Source organism: Pongo pygmaeus, chromosome 21 (assembly GCF_028885625.2).
Source record: "Pongo pygmaeus isolate AG05252 chromosome 21, NHGRI_mPonPyg2-v2.0_pri, whole genome shotgun sequence".
Taxonomy (NCBI): domain Eukaryota; kingdom Metazoa; phylum Chordata; class Mammalia; order Primates; family Hominidae; genus Pongo; species Pongo pygmaeus.
Genome location: NC_072394.2, coordinates 61,714,271 through 61,728,020, shown reverse-complemented (window position 1 = coordinate 61,728,020; position 13,750 = coordinate 61,714,271). Strand labels below are relative to the sequence as shown.

General features: G+C 43.1%; 1 protein-coding gene across 1 annotated transcript; it reads left to right on the top strand.

Moving 5' to 3' along the window:
* The first annotated feature begins 3,416 nt into the window (after positions 1–3,416).
* Positions 3,417–13,150, top strand: PRELID3B (PRELI domain containing 3B). The gene is made up of 6 exons (XM_054467650.2): positions 3,417–3,655; positions 7,681–7,849; positions 9,035–9,124; positions 9,554–9,624; positions 9,741–9,843; positions 11,191–13,150. The coding sequence occupies exons 1-6, from the start codon at positions 3,624–3,626 to the stop codon at positions 11,308–11,310; spliced, it is 585 nt and encodes a 194-aa protein (XP_054323625.1). The 5' UTR covers positions 3,417–3,623; the 3' UTR covers positions 11,311–13,150.
* The last annotated feature ends 600 nt before the right edge of the window (positions 13,151–13,750 follow it).

The following is a 13,750-nucleotide window of genomic DNA, read 5'->3' as shown; positions in this document are numbered from 1 at the left end:
CTGAGTGGTTAAATATGAAAAGCCAAAAGAGCCAGTGTCCTTACACAAAGGCTGGAATGTCACGAAAGCCCACCAAGAGTTTTGTCTAGGCCTTTCCTGGGCCTTGAAGTATGACAAGATGGCGAAGGAATTCTTAACAGAACCTGCTTAGGGTTAAACAAGTTTTACTAGGGGTCTGAAGAAACTCCCCAGGCCTCCACAGACACATTTATTAGGGGTCTGAAGGAACTCCCCAAACCTCCATGATGTAGCAGGAGTAATCATCCCAGCACCCGGAGCCATTTAGATTAAATAAATTTACTGAAGCTCCAGAGGAAGGTCTTCAGGACTCAGATCTTAGTTATAGATTAGAAGACGTTAATCACTTATGTCTTTAGATGAATGCACACTTACACATAGACATATAGCTTAGAAGGTATATAAGCTCTGGAAAACTTTGTAATTTTGAGTTGGTTTGGTGATAATTTCCAGGCCTCCTCCCTGTAACCAGTTAACTCCCTTCTCTCCCAGTTCATCTGCATCTCGTTATTGGGCCTTGAGAATAAGCAACCCAACCATCGACTTGGTCCGAGAACAATGGGACATGTGGAATGAAGATAGGGCAACAACTGTAAAGATGGTGTGCAAGTGAGGGGAATTTGGAAATAACAGTAGCTGAGGCCCAGCTGACGATGGAGTGCTTCTCCTGCCTGGCCTGTCTCTGGAACCGGCTAACATGGGGCCACTCATGTCAGTGCTGCCATCTGCCTCTTGCTGTACCAACCCCTGATCCCAGCCTCTTAGCCAATCCTCTTCTGCCCACTACCTTCCATAAGGACCCAGAGGCTGCACTTCAAAGTTCTGGGTCTCTTGGCTGTGAACACCCAACCCTTCCTTTAAATATCCTCTAGTTGATTCTTGCTGGGCATGGTGGCTCATGCCTATAATCCCAGCACTTTGGGAGGCCGAGGCAGGCAGATCACTTGAGGTTAGGAGTTCAAGACCAGCCTGGTCAACATGGTGAAACCCCATCTCTACTAAAAATACAAAAATTACCTGAGTGTGGTGGCACGCACCTGTAATCCCAGCTACTCCAGAGGCTGAGGCAGGAGAATCACTTGAACCTGGGAGGCAGAGGTTGCAGTGAGCCAAGATCGTGCCATTGCACTTCAGCCTGGGCCTGGGTGACGGAGTGAGACTCTATCTAAAAAGTAAATAAATAAATAAATAAATAAATATCCTCTAGTTGATTCTCGACTTGTGTTTTGGTTTTGGTTCCTGGCCAGTCGTAAAGTTCCATGTAGGTAAGAGTTAATGTCTTCATTCTCATCCCAGACATGGAGCTCGGCAAGATCCCAACAGGAGATCCCAGCAGGAAGGGTGTGGAGATGTGTGTCATCCCTGGGGCAAGGGCCATAACTACCAGTCACCTAGTTAATTTCAAATCAAATTAATGATCTGTTGTTAATGACTTCTCTGTTTCTGTGAGAGGCACTGTCAAGTAATGCAGTGCTTAGTTATCTAAAAACCATTAATTAGCTTCCTCTGTGTCTCCTAAGAGAGTCTCTGGGAGATAATCATTATGAAAGTCTTGCCCTCCAAATCCAAGCAAGAGGTGGTATTATTTCCACCATGAGGAGACATACAGAGAAGACACTTGGGTCCTGGATCTCCATCTTTCCATGCCCCATCCCACCACTCTAGATCTAGTAAGTAAAATTAGGCTGATTTAGTGTGTGTGTTGGGGGCACGGGAGATAGGTGTCATTTAATTTTCATGACTAAAACACAGAAATTTTGAACTTGAGGGCAGAATAATGTTCTCTAAAATAAACAGAACAGGAATGCTGAATGGTGAACAGCCTCATGGAACTCCAGGAATAGCAGGGACAGGCTGTTCTGTGCTGATGGTTCTTGAACCAGTGTTTTTAACACCCAGCGACGTTAACTGCATCTTAGTCAAGGCTGAGGTACTCTCAGCAGCCCTTAAAGCATTACCTCCCCAAGAAATCACTCTTAAGTACTGTAGGTTTAAAAAAAGAAAATCTCAGGTACCACAAATTGCACTTAGCAACTACCCAACCATATTATTTCCTTCCTGTCTAATGTAATTTTTGTTTTCCTGTATAAAGGACTTATGTTATTTTGAAAAATTATCCTCCCTCCTAAATTAACCTGGCTTTTTGTTTTTAACAATCAAACAAGCTAAGAACAAGAATGAGGTGGTCCTTCTAACAAGCTTCTAAGTAACTAGATGTAAAGATTTTCCTCCATAACCTTCATTTAAAATGGCAAATTGTTCTGTTAGGAGGTAGACGGCTGTGGAGAGTGCGGGAGAGCAGGGTGGGAAGCTGTATTCTGAAAGCTAAGCCAGGCAGGCTGTCCCCTGGACAAGGCTCATCTCTGAATGAAACCACATGCCACCTCCTCCTGCCCCAGCAATTCTTAGTCATTCTTTCATCCATTGATGCAACAAATAATTCTCACGTAGGAAGGGGGAAATCACTGAACAAGTCTGGCAAGAGCCTTGCCCTCAGGGGCTTACAGTCTAGCGGAAGTTACAACAAATAAACTAGATGACTCCATTAATTCAATATTCATCCCACAAATAGCTATTGATTTTTTTCATTGTTCAATAAGTAATCATTGAGCCTTGACTATACGGGAGGCTCTGAGAATGATTTTTGAGCAAGACCGGCAAGATTCTTGCCTTCAAGGACTCAGTTCGATTGTGAATTTTAACAAATAAATTAACAAGATGATGTCAGAGGGGTAAGTGCTATAAAAAATGCAACAGGATATTGTGATGGAGCAGAGCAACAAGGTGAGAAACGGTGACGAGGGAAGTCTCTCTGGGAGTGACATCTCAGCTCAGATCCATCCTATGCACCTAGGGCAAGGTGTGCCCGGCCAGGAAGCTTTTCTACCCGACCCCTGGCACCGTGCTTCCGGACCGCATCCCTCGTAGGGGTATTATTCATGGGCAGGTCTGATGTTAGCTTCTCCGCGTCACGCCTTATTTATCCCCTCCGAGGGCTGCAAGCTCCTGGAGGGCAGGTGGGACGGGCACAGCTGATCGGCTGGGTGTCTGGTGGATTTGGGACAACAGCCCGGGCTGACCCAGGAGGTGGCTGGAACTCTCTGTAGGGCACCAGGAAATTTTGCATAAGTGACCACCACAAGGAACATCCATGTCAGCAGGCTGACCGCATGCGTCTACACGCCTCGAAATGTCAGGCGAGGATGCGCCGGGCCAGAAGGACAAGGAGGGCCAAGCGGGCGCGCAGGCACCTCCTGGACCTGACCCAACTCTGCCCGGAGGTCAAGGCTCCCGACCCGCCCGCCGCGCCTGCGCAGCACAGCGCCCGCGCCGGCCCCTCCAGCTGCCGTCTGCGGCACTGCGCCGGCGCGATGCGCCCGGCGCTAAGAGGCGGGGTTTCCTTGCGCCGCGCGCAAGGCTGGGGCAAAACCCGGGCCGGGATAGGGCGTGGGGCCGCGCGTCTGGGCGTCCCTCGCGTCGGGCCCGACGGCGCCTGCGCACTGCGCCGCCGGCTGGGGTGCTGGGGGCGGGGCAGGGGCAGGTGCAGCTTCTGTGCCTCGTTGTCCCCTGGCGCTTACCCGGACATCGCTCAGGGTGCCGGCACCATGAAGATCTGGACTTCGGAGCACGTCTTTGAGTAAGTTTTGGGGCGCGGGGTCGGCTCCGTGGAGGGCAGGCACGCCGGCCCTGGAGTCGAGGCGAGGCAGAGGCGGCCCGCAGGAGGCTTCTAGGCGTCGGGCCTAGCGAGGGGAGCGAACTCTGAAGCCTGCGGGCCCCGGCGACACGGAGGGCAGGCCAAGGTCACGACCCTGAGGCGCCCTAGCCGAGGGGACGGCTCCGACCTCCAGACCCAGGCGGCCTTGTGACCGGCAGGGCTACGGGGCCACTTCCGGGCTGTACCCCACCATGAGGTAGCCTCGGGCCGGCGGCTTCCTGAGGTCCTGGGGGCGTCGCGGAGCACGAAGCCCTTGACAGCGCTCAGGGTTGCCACATCCCGCCCTGTGAAACCCCTTTGGGACGTGGACCCGAGGATCCCAAGAGGGAGCTGTTGGTTTTCTCCAGAGTGTACTTTCCCTGGCCGCCGTTTGGGTGGAGTTTCTACCTCCGAATGTGAATTTCGGGTGAACTCTGGCCACCAGGATGTGAAGCCTTTTCACAACTCGTTCATCTACACAGCAGAGCCTTGGATTTGGAATTCAAGGTCTAGCTCTGGCTGCAACAAGCGTGTGACCCTGGGTTACCCATTTTCAGCTGAGAGATGGAAAAGGACGGTCGTCAGGGCCTACCCGTGTTAGCTCTTTGACGCCACGTTCAGAAACATCTTTTTGGATAACGTGAAATGTTTACTAACGAAAATAGGCCTTGAACCATCTCTTCCAGGTCCCTGATTCCATTTACAAAAGAGCCACAAATTTAAGCAGCGAAATCCTTTTTTTCTCGAGTTACCTGCTCCGTTCCGCTGATCTTAATGTCGTTGCCACACTGTTTTAATTAGTATAGCCTTGTAAATAAATATGCTACAAAGCCATTTATGTTTTTAAAAATGTCTCTGAAGGCAACTGTTTTTTTTTTAATTTCTTTTTTGAGGCAGAGTCTCGCTCTGTTGCCCAGGCTGGAGTGCAGTGGCGTGATCTTGGCTCACTGCAACCTCCTTCTCCCGTGTTCAAACGATTCTCCTGCCTTGGCCTCCCAAGTAGCTGGGATTACAGGTGCCCACCACCGCGCCCGGCTAATTTTTGTATTTTTAGTAGAGACGGAGTTTCACCATGTTGGTCAGGTTGGTCTCAAACTCCTGACCTCAAGTGATTCGCCCGCCTCGGCCTCCCAAAGTGCCAGGATTACAGGTGTGGGCCACTGTGCCCGGCCTCTGAAGGCAACTTTTAAAACGTTGTCAGCATTTGTACTTAGTGGGACACATCCTAGGGCCTGCTGTATCCTGCAAAGTATAGAATACTGGAATCAGAAGGAAGCTTTTTTTTCCCCCTACTGTTTAGTCTTTTTGGGAGGAAAAAGACCCGAAATTTGTAGTCATTTAGATGTTCATTAACCTGGTCACATTCATCACTAGTCCATTTCAGCTCCGAGGATGTTTAATTTCAGTCCTCTTCCAGGTTTGCATGCTTCAGTCCTCTTCGGGGTTTGCGTGCTTCAGAGGTTCTTGGCACTCAGTCTTCCTAGAACTGTCTTCTCCCACATCTTCCCTAACTCTTCTTCCTGGCTCATCCCCTGCTTCCCTCTACACTCTTTCTGCCTTTGTCTTCAGCGCTTCCCTGTCTTTTCCCATTCAGTGTAAATGTTCAGTGAGATTCTGTGTTGGCCTTCCTATATTGGATTTTACCTGTGATCTTAATTTCTTTTTTTTTTTCTCTTTTTGTCACAGACTTTTTTTTGTCCTGGGAGAAGCAGCCCTGATCCATGCTTTCTCCCCACATAATCTGAGCTGTTTGGTCAAAGTCCCAAATGATAGGTATACATTTATGGCACCCAGATCTGTACCTTGAGCTCCAGCCTCTCTTGAGCTTCGCTTTTCATTTTCAGGTGCCTGTTAGGCATTGCTACCCTCCTGTCCCACAGACCCTTCAAACTCAGTCTGTCTGAAATTGAAGTCATCATCTCCCCTCACAAATCTGAGCGTTGTTTCTGATCTTTAGGATGTCACTCTGTAACAATGTCTAAATCATCATTCTACATCTTATCTGTCTTTGATTTTCCAACACTTTTCTTCTGAGGCCTGTAGTTGGCATCCAGGTGAAGTCATTCATTGATTCCTTCAACTTATAGAGATGCCCAGTATGTGTCAGCCACTGTTCTTTGGATTGATTACATTTTCATAAGTAAATCAAGACCTCGATGCTGCGCCGGTGGAGTCAATAATGTCCTCACCTCGTTTCGAAGGTGAAGAAGTTGGATAGGTCAGTGAGCCATAGCCAGGTCCTCCTGACTCTACTTTGGCGTGGTCTTTGAATGTCTTCCATTGTGAGATCTTTTCCACGTAATTATATTAATACAGCTCAGATTAATTGCTGGAAGATTAATCATAATAAGTATTGTTTGTAATGTTTGAGCTGGTTATGGTTCATTAAGCAATCTTGAGCCAAGCTAAGTCAACGTCAATGGTTTCAAGTTGGTTCAGAAAGGAGAGATGGACTAAATTACAAATAATGCATAACCACCCTGAAGTAATGCGATTATTAATTTTTTAGAGAGGGTTGAGGGAAGAGGTAAGGGCATGGAAGCCAGCTAACCATGGTATATGACTGCATGGAGACCTGGGGAGGGTTCATCTGATTCTCATTTTAGAGAGTTGTCTTGGTAAGAATCAGTGCTTGGCCTGTATGCTTCTATTTGTGGGGACACTTCAGATTGATGAAGCAACTCTGCTTATATACCTGCATTGATTGCTGGATAAGGCTGGAGACTAAAGACAGAATGTGAGGTTCATTGGTACAATATTGTAGAGAAAAGAATATTATAATGAAAACATTAAAAATGATGTCACTGGTTGTCCAGGGTTCTGGGAAATTAATGGAGTTGAGATTTTCCTTTTGTCAACAAGATGTAGTTGTCAATCTGAGTTCTCTAAAAGGTTGGAATAATGTCTACTTGTTTTACTTTTAGAAAAATAAAAAGTAATGCTGTGTGGCTTATCAGTCATGGTAGCTTGAAACATCATCCCCAGATCTTGTCTTTTTCCTTTAAATGAAGATGAGAGCACAGATAAGTAGTGTAGAAGGCATTAGAATCAGACTGCAGGTGGACTAAGTCACTTTTAATACTGATCGTACTTAATAAGGGGTCCTTTTGAAAATGATATTTTTTGTACAAGTGTCTTATTCACAGAAGTTGTGAAGTGAACTAAGGTTGCATCACATTTTGAATCACCCAAGCACATGTTCCTTTTTGAAGAAAATAAAGATACTGCAAGTTCTCAAGTGATGTGATATTATTACCACTTCAATACTAGGTGATAAGCAAGTGCTTATTATATTAAAAGAGAATATTAGAAAATAGTATATTAGGAGTGCATCTTAAGGACATTTTATTATATTGAGTGACCTTTTCAAAACAGAAATCAGAATCACTCCTTTGAGAAAAACAATAGATAAAGATTGACTGGAGGAGCCACTGTTATTTATTACATTAAAATGAAGGGAAAGTTCAATAATTAAATCAATGCTTTGGATCTTTTTGTGGTCCCTGTAAGGATTTATAGTGCCCATAAACTCTTTTACTTTTGTTACTTCCGTATAAACTGATAGAATTGGGGTCAGAAAAAATAATAAATGGCATAATGATACTTTTGGCTATTTGTTTCAGTAGAACATAATTTTTAAATACATTTTCATGAATCACTGGTTCTTCCTAGAAACAATTTACATGTGAAAGTGGACAATGATAAGTAGGAAAGATGGTGTAGACTGCTTTGATCTTTATAGATATGAGTTTTTTTACATAGCCTGTATTGTGGAAAAATACTGAAGCCTGTTAAAAATGTAGATCAGTTTCCCATAATCATCAGTGTTTCAGAAGGTAATTTTTCCTAGGTAAACTCATTAAACTTACATTGTAATGAATGATTTGATAGATTATAAAAATTGTTTAACTCATATGCATATTTTTAAATGTTTGAATTTTTTTTGTTGTTGTTGTTCACATCGGCAGCCACCCGTGGGAAACTGTTACAACAGCTGCAATGCAGAAATACCCAAACCCTATGAACCCAAGTGTGGTTGGAGTTGATGTGTTGGACAGACATATAGATCCCTCTGGAAAGTTGCACAGCCACAGACTTCTCAGCACAGAGTGGGGACTGCCTTCCATTGTGAAGTCTGTAAGTGTGTCTTTATTCCCGGAGAAATGTGACTGCTGTAGAGAAGTTTTCTAACCCGCATTATACTTTCAAATAGGTTGTGGGAGCCGATTCTGAATGTCATTTTTTGCATCCGTTCAAGTTGTATTATAATAAACTTGAATTATGAGTGTATAATGAATTGGAAATATTATTACACTCTTCATGAAGGCACTCGATAAAATTTTCTTAAGGAAGCCAGCTAATGCTGTGTGATCCGAAAGGAGTTATATTCTGCTTTTTCTGCTTTTGCCAGCAACTTGAGACCAATACTAAGGTTTGGCAGTAATGGTCTGGTCATAATTGTTAGGTGAGAGTTCTGTGGTCAGTGGTGGGTTGTGTACATTAAGTAAGGAGTATGTTCTCGGACTTGTTCTTGCCACATTTGTTCCAAGGTCTGGAACTCCTTCCTGTACATTTAGAAACAATTCTATTCCCTTAAGAATGAACAGGCTTTAGTGAGCAGATTTTACCAGGAAGAAACTAGAATGCCAGTTTACCATAATGTGAGAAAACTGGTGTAATAAGTGGATCCAGGTTTCTTTAGAGGGTCTCTTTATGGAGAGTAGGTTCACTAAGAAAACTAAAGTACACATTTTCAATAGGAATGTACTTACTGCCTCCTTATGCAAACCATAGTGCAGACACAGAAATGAGCAGGGTCAGGGGGTGGGCTTGGGGTCATAGCACAGGGAGTGACAGTGGATACTGACGTGCGATCCTCCATCGTAAGAACGCTGTTTTTCTGTCTGGAGAATGAAGCTGAGGTGCCCCCTCCCTTGGGCTGTTCTAGGAAGATACTGACAGATGCCTTTGAGTTCTCCTTTTTCTAGCTGCCATGTTGCCCCAAACCTGATTTCCATATCTCAGCTTCAGCGCTCCACTGTCGCATCGCGGCAGATTCAGCGTGGTGCCTCACGTTGCAGACATTCTCAGTGGGCTGGTTTCTAATTGCCTCTGGGAAAAGTTTTTGTGTCTGGCAGTCTCCTCTCATCCATGATATGTGAGTAGGCCTCCTTTCTGACCTTTGCTTGTTTCCTCTGGTTTTTAGGAAACAGATTTTTGGTTCAAAATATTGTAACACATTTTTTCCTTCAAATAAAATATTGATACACTTGGTAAGAAATTCTTCCTCCTCTGATTCCTAATTCTGAATGTTTTACTTAGCTTATTGGTGCAGCAAGAACGAAAACATATGTGCAAGAACATTCTGTAGTTGATCCTGTAGAGAAAACAATGGAACTTAAATCTACTAATGTAAGTCTTGGCTCCCTTTTGTTTCATTTCAAACTGTCTGGCTGAGCTCTTTGTCCCTCTCCTAGTTGCCATAGAAGTGAGTGCGTGTTCATGATGTGGTTCAGAGAATCCCTGCTTATGTGCTGGCCTAACCTGGCCCTGGATGTTGCTTCCTTACCCTTCCTGCTCTCATGATATTGCCTATCTCTAAGGGGATAGCACTCAATAAAATGAGTTTGGGATTATGTGTATTATCATTATTATACTTTATTTCCTCAACTTTGCTTTTTAAATAAAAAGTAGGCAGTGAATAGTTTATGCAATAATAGCAGCGGTTTATTTGTTGTTTTGTATGTTTAGTAAGATTTTGGCTTGTGTGTTGATTTTAGCAACATTTTGAATCTTCAGTTCCAAAATGATTTGATCTTTTTTTTTTTCTTCATTCTGTAGATTTCATTTACAAACATGGTTTCAGTAGATGAGAGACTTATATACAAACCACATCCTCAGGATCCAGAAAAGTGAGTAAAAAATATTTTAACAAATGTATCGTAAAGGGTGTTTAAGGTTTTTTTATCAAGTTTTTTGAAAATGAAAGCTGGGTCATCTGAACCTGTGTGAATATGTTTTGTTCCAGAACTGTTTTGACACAAGAAGCCATAATCACCGTGAAAGGAGTTAGCCTCAGCAGTTACCTTGAAGGACTGATGGCAAGTACGATATCCTCAAACGCTAGTAAAGTAAGTGAGGCTACTTCTTGGTTATTATTCCCTGGTTCATTTCCTGGGAATGGAATGGGGTGCTGACTGCATGTGTGTCCTTGTAAGCTGACCCTTGCCCATTCTACCATAAGAAACTGCAGCACGTTGGGCAATTACTTACAAAGGCTCTGGGTTCACATCCAAGCTCTAACTTTTAGCCTTGTAACCTTGGGCAATTAAGTTAACCTTTCTATGCCTCAGTTTCCTGTTCTTGAAGTGGAGATTACCCATTTTACAGGGTTGGTGTGGAGTAAATGAGATAACATATGGAAAGTGTGTAGCCTGGGGCCCAGCACTGAGGAAGTGCTCAATGATGTGTAGCTGTGTGTCATTTAAAGCACTGTTTCTCAACCTTTTTTCACTGTTGTCTCCCCCCAACTCGTTTTAGACATTTTTTCCCTAATTGCCACCTCCATTAAGTTATATATCATATACATATGTGTGGGCTTTATACATAAAAGAGGGAGATTTTTTCCATCCCCCCAAGAACCAATTTTTGCTTATTGAGAATGCATGATCTAAAACAGTAAGTTTAGAGAAAGATGCCATGCACTGTTGCATAACACATGGTTAATGTGGTTATCAGGAGATACTCATGGATGCCTTCTCTGTGCCATGCAGAGTGCTAGGCTAGACAGGGTATACAGCAGGGAGCAAAACAAATGTGGTCCCTGCACCCGTGGAACTAAGAGGCAGGAGACATTAATCATACAGCATGTAATTAGGAAAGAAAAGGTACAGAAAGGTATGAGAGTGCTTATTGAGTGTTCAGTAACTGATGTTTCTGCTGAGTGCCAAATGGGGACAGGTGGATTGCGAGGGGTATTCCAAGAAGAGTGTTCTAGGTGGAGGAGCTGCGTGTGCAAAGGCCCTGAGACAGGAAGTAGGGAATGCTCTTTCTGTTTTTCAAGGAACTGCATAGAACACTAGGAGAGAAGGGGTGAGGAGTGAGTTGAGGACCAGATTCTGCAGGACCTTGCACAGGATTTTGGTTTAAAATGTAAAGAAAAGGGATTTGACCTTCTTGCCCCTAAAAAGGGGACCACTATAATCATGAAACAAATAAGACATTCTGTCATTTAATTGTAGATTCATTTGAGAACATCTTTTGCATACAAAATAAAAGTCAGTTTATGGATCAAGCCAGTTGCTCAAGGCATTTGATGTTTGCTAAATAACATTAGAAAAAGCCAGGAGAAAAACGATCTGTCATCCTGAGATTGAGTTAAACTTGTCACGCTCCTTGTTACTTCCTGGTGTGTCATTAGTTCGATATATGCCTTTGCTCTCCCTCAGTAACAATAAATGTATTGGATTTTTTTTAAGGGCCGAGAAGCAATGGAATGGGTAATACATAAATTAAATGCTGAGATTGAAGAACTGACAGCCTCAGCAAGAGGAACCATAAGGACTCCAATGGCAGCAGCAGCGTTTGCAGAGAAGTGATCGTGACAGTTGGTAGACAACGTCGGGTACTCCAGGTCTCTCCAAACTGACTATATATTTATTTGTTATTTTAAAAATACAACTATATTTTGGGTAGGTTTTTTTTGATGATGTAAGGCTATGTGACTTGATCAAAACAGATGCAGGGCCTCTAAATAAAAGGGATCATCTGAAATTAATGTTGTTTGAAATTACTATCTGATTTTGAGGGTTCCAGTATTTCTGTGAAAATTCAACAAGAACTCCTTGGAAACTGGTATTGATATTCAGTCTCCTTAAGGTAGAATTTTCAAGCTTTTCATACATTGGAACTCCACCTGACTTTGGACCAACCCCAGAACAGAGCAGAGCCACCTCCTATAGACGCCCATTGCCCTGCTGCTGTACACTTCAGCAGCTTGCACAAGGGAGCTCACTTAAAAGGAGAAATTGTGTAGTTTTAAAATATATTTTGTGTAAAATACCTTACTATGCTATAAACCACCATTAAAAACCAGTGTTTTGATTTGGTACTTAAATATTTTTGGAGTGAAAATTATCACTAAAGTAACATGACTCCAACAAAAGTATGGTTTCATTATAAAAGAGTACTGTATTGATTTGCCCAAGTTTTGTAACTTAGTAAAGGTATTAACTTCCTTGGATTTGTACTTTGTGATTTAGTATGCTGTATCGTGGGCTGGTTATGTTAACTGAAAAAAATAAAGTCATTACCTGAGTTTTGCGGTGCTCTAACTTAAACAGAAGAACAGCTGTTCACATCTTTTAGCATTTCACATTTGCCTAACTTAAAAATTGCCATGTGTCAAAATCATGGTTTTGTAATTGCTAAGGCATGATATATCAGGTTATTTGAATATAATTACTTTTTGAAGTAATTGTGACCACAAAACATCTTTTTTACATGAAGAAGCTGTACATCATTTGAAATTACTCAAATGATGTCTTGCTCTGAGGCATAAATCCAGGTACTTAGTGTTTTTAATAATATGGTGCCACTGCAGGATTTGGGGGCGGTGGGGAAGAACAAGGATAATGGTAGGGGGAGGCTTGGCCTGAAACTAACTACTGAGTGAATTGCACTGCAGGTTTTACTTACGGGAATTCCTTATTTGGGATGTCAAGAGGGCAGCTGCAAACTGAAAAACAATCCAATAAATGTACTTTGTTTTATGTATTGTAGCAGGCAATTAACCACTAAATAATAGCTTTGACATTTGCAATTGTTGCATAGAGAGTATTTTTGCTAGATGATTAGCTCTTGCCTTTATTTTACAGTGCTTAGTGTGATAAACTTCTAGTCATGTTTCCTATCAGAGACCAGTTAATATATGTACATAAACCACAGAAATAGTATAACACACTATTTTTAAATGATCGTTTTCCTACTTAAACTTTGTTTAGCTTAAGACTTCTTAGGACATTTGTAAAAGCAGGTTAAATTTAATAAGGTTTCTGATTTTTTTTTGTAACCGGAGATAGTTTTTACAAGTGAAATAACATTTCAGCTAAATAAAACATTGCTAAATAATTGATATTTGATGAAAATCTGCTTTGTATAATTTCTGTAAATTATCCTTGTTCTGAAAAAGGTGTAATGCCCTAATATTTTTAAATCCTTATCCTTTGATATTTTTAAAACTGACCTAATGATAAAACTATAAATTTTCATTTTCCAGTGCAGTTAGTTACCTTTTTAAACATAAATGCACAACAAGCAAATGAATTTAAGAGAACTAAACTGGAAAAAGTGTTGATAAATGAAACCCTTGGACTATTTAATAAAGTTGAAATGTGGATTAAGGAAAACTTTTGTTAATAAAAACTTTCTTTTAAGTGATGTTTTTCCTGATTATAATTTCTTTTTAGTAATTAAAGGTGAAGGGCAAAGGCTTTTTTTTCTTTAGGAGAGAAACACTTTAATTCCTAGACTGTGAGCCTTCACTGCGTTGGGTTAGTTTCTCGGAATCACAGGCACTGAGATGAGCATTTTCTCGGCCGCGTGGCAGTTCCCCTGTGCCTCCAGTGGGTTTTCCTCACATTTTTCTTCCTAGAAAAATGTCCTAGAACTACAGAAAACGCTAGGGGGTCCTCCACTGGGTTTCCAGGGTTTAGTGTCACTCCGAGAAAGGGGGTGCCCTAAGAGCCTTTCTAAATCTCAGCTCTCAGGACACGCTTGTCTGTCCACAGATTTAAAAAAGCCGGCGCCGTTTCCCTGAAGCTGGCGCAAAGCCAGGCCCTAGGGGCGGCCGTGCCTGCGCCGCCTCGCGTCCTCGCTTCCCGAAAGCACGCGGCTCAGTGGCCCTTAGCGAGCGAGGATGCCCCGGCCTTCTTGCCCCGGTCGTCCCCGCCGGGGTAATACGGAAGGTCGGGGGACACACGCCCCGGGAGCTCTTGGAGCCAATAGGTGGGCGCGGCCGGCCGGCCAGCCCGGGGATTG